Consider the following 1,378-nt stretch of genomic DNA (forward strand, 5'->3'; position numbering starts at 1 on the left):
AGGTGTTTAAATGTATGTTAATTTAAAACTAGCTTATTTTGTGGCTTCAGACTGCATAATTTTTTCCCCCTCTTTTGCTGTTCCTTTTTCTTTGACTCAGTAGGAATTTTTTTGTGTTTTATCAACTTTTGTCAGCTGCAGCATCTGGCAATGAGAACGTTCAGCCTCCACCATTAGCTTATAAGAAATGGGGTTTGCAAGATGTGGATACGATTGTTGACCATGCTAGTATTGGTAAGCATTTCAGTTTATTTTCAAATATTTGGCTTAAATGAAACTGAATGTTTTCATGCTGTTGAATCTGAGGTGAGAGCACTTAGTGGTACTGGTTGGATAGAAATAAAAGGTGGGGGAAGGTTGTCACAGTAAATTATCTCAGTAACCATCATCAGAAATACATTTTACTGTCTCTTCAAGTCTGGTTGAGCCTCCCCTCTCCGCTTGAGGGGAGATGAAAGGATGTTACAGCTGTAGCTAGACCAGATGCAGTTATTCCCGTTTCTGTGAGGTTAAAGAACTGTCTGCAGGCATGCTAAGACTGGTATAGGTCTTTCCTGAGTGTAGCACGTTAAAAAAAAAAAATTTGAGATTACTCCTTTCCAAAAAAGACAATCTGATTTCCAGGCTCTCAAAGACTTGTACTCCTTAGGGGTTTGCAGAAGCCCAGGTTATTTTCAGACAGGCAGACCTGAGGGACAGTAAGCTTCGTTTCTCTTCCACCCTTTTCCCAAAAGCAGGTAAGAGGTCAGAAAGGAGCTAATGAGGCAAGTGAAGTCAATTTGGTAGATGTGTTTTTGCTGTGTAACTCTGCTGATTTTTTCTTTTTTTTCTTCTAAACAAACCAACTGTGCTTATAATTAACCTAAGTACATTAAGTTAATTCTGCTGTGTTTCTTGGAATTTCTGTGGCTAAAGCCGCTCCTCCTGCCTCCCCCCTGAGTGCTGGCTGCTCAGTCAAGAAGACAGGAATATATTTAGGCTTCTAGAGCAATTGTGTGCCTTTGTTCTGAAAGTGTAAGACATTCACTTTAATGTTTTTGTTAGGCGTCATGACACTGTCTCCTTTTGATCAAATGAAGACTGCCTCCAATATAGGTGGATTTAATGCAGCTATAAAAAACAGCCCTCCTGCTATGTCTCAGTATGTTACTGTTGGATCCAATCCTTTCACTGGTTTCTTTTTTGCCCTGGAGGTACGTACTACAAAGCCGACTTGCTGAAACTGAAAAATTAATCCTTCTCTTTTCTGTGTGGGTGTTTCAGAAGTAATCTTATGTTCATTTTATGCTGACATTTGCCGCCCAGCTTGATTCTTCTGATACTGGAATGGAGTGGATGTGATAGTAATGTCTACCATAGGGTCCTGCTGATGAGGAAA

General features: G+C 40.0%; 1 protein-coding gene across 1 annotated transcript in view; it reads left to right on the top strand.

The window, feature by feature from the left end:
• Positions 1-1,378, top strand: part of RAB3GAP2 (RAB3 GTPase activating protein subunit 2 (non-catalytic)) — a gene marked incomplete at its 5' end in the record, with an annotated part of 37,266 nt that overhangs the window by 11,263 nt on the left and 24,625 nt on the right. The window contains 2 exons of the mRNA XM_010131821.1: positions 136-234; positions 1,045-1,193. Coding sequence (XP_010130123.1) covers positions 136-234; positions 1,045-1,193 — 248 coding nt within the window. The remainder of the gene's footprint in view (positions 1-135; positions 235-1,044; positions 1,194-1,378) is intronic.

The sequence above is a fragment of the Buceros rhinoceros genome, unplaced genomic scaffold, assembly GCF_000710305.1.
Source record: "Buceros rhinoceros silvestris isolate BGI_N320 unplaced genomic scaffold, ASM71030v1 scaffold5230, whole genome shotgun sequence".
Taxonomy (NCBI): Eukaryota; Metazoa; Chordata; class Aves; order Bucerotiformes; family Bucerotidae; genus Buceros; species Buceros rhinoceros.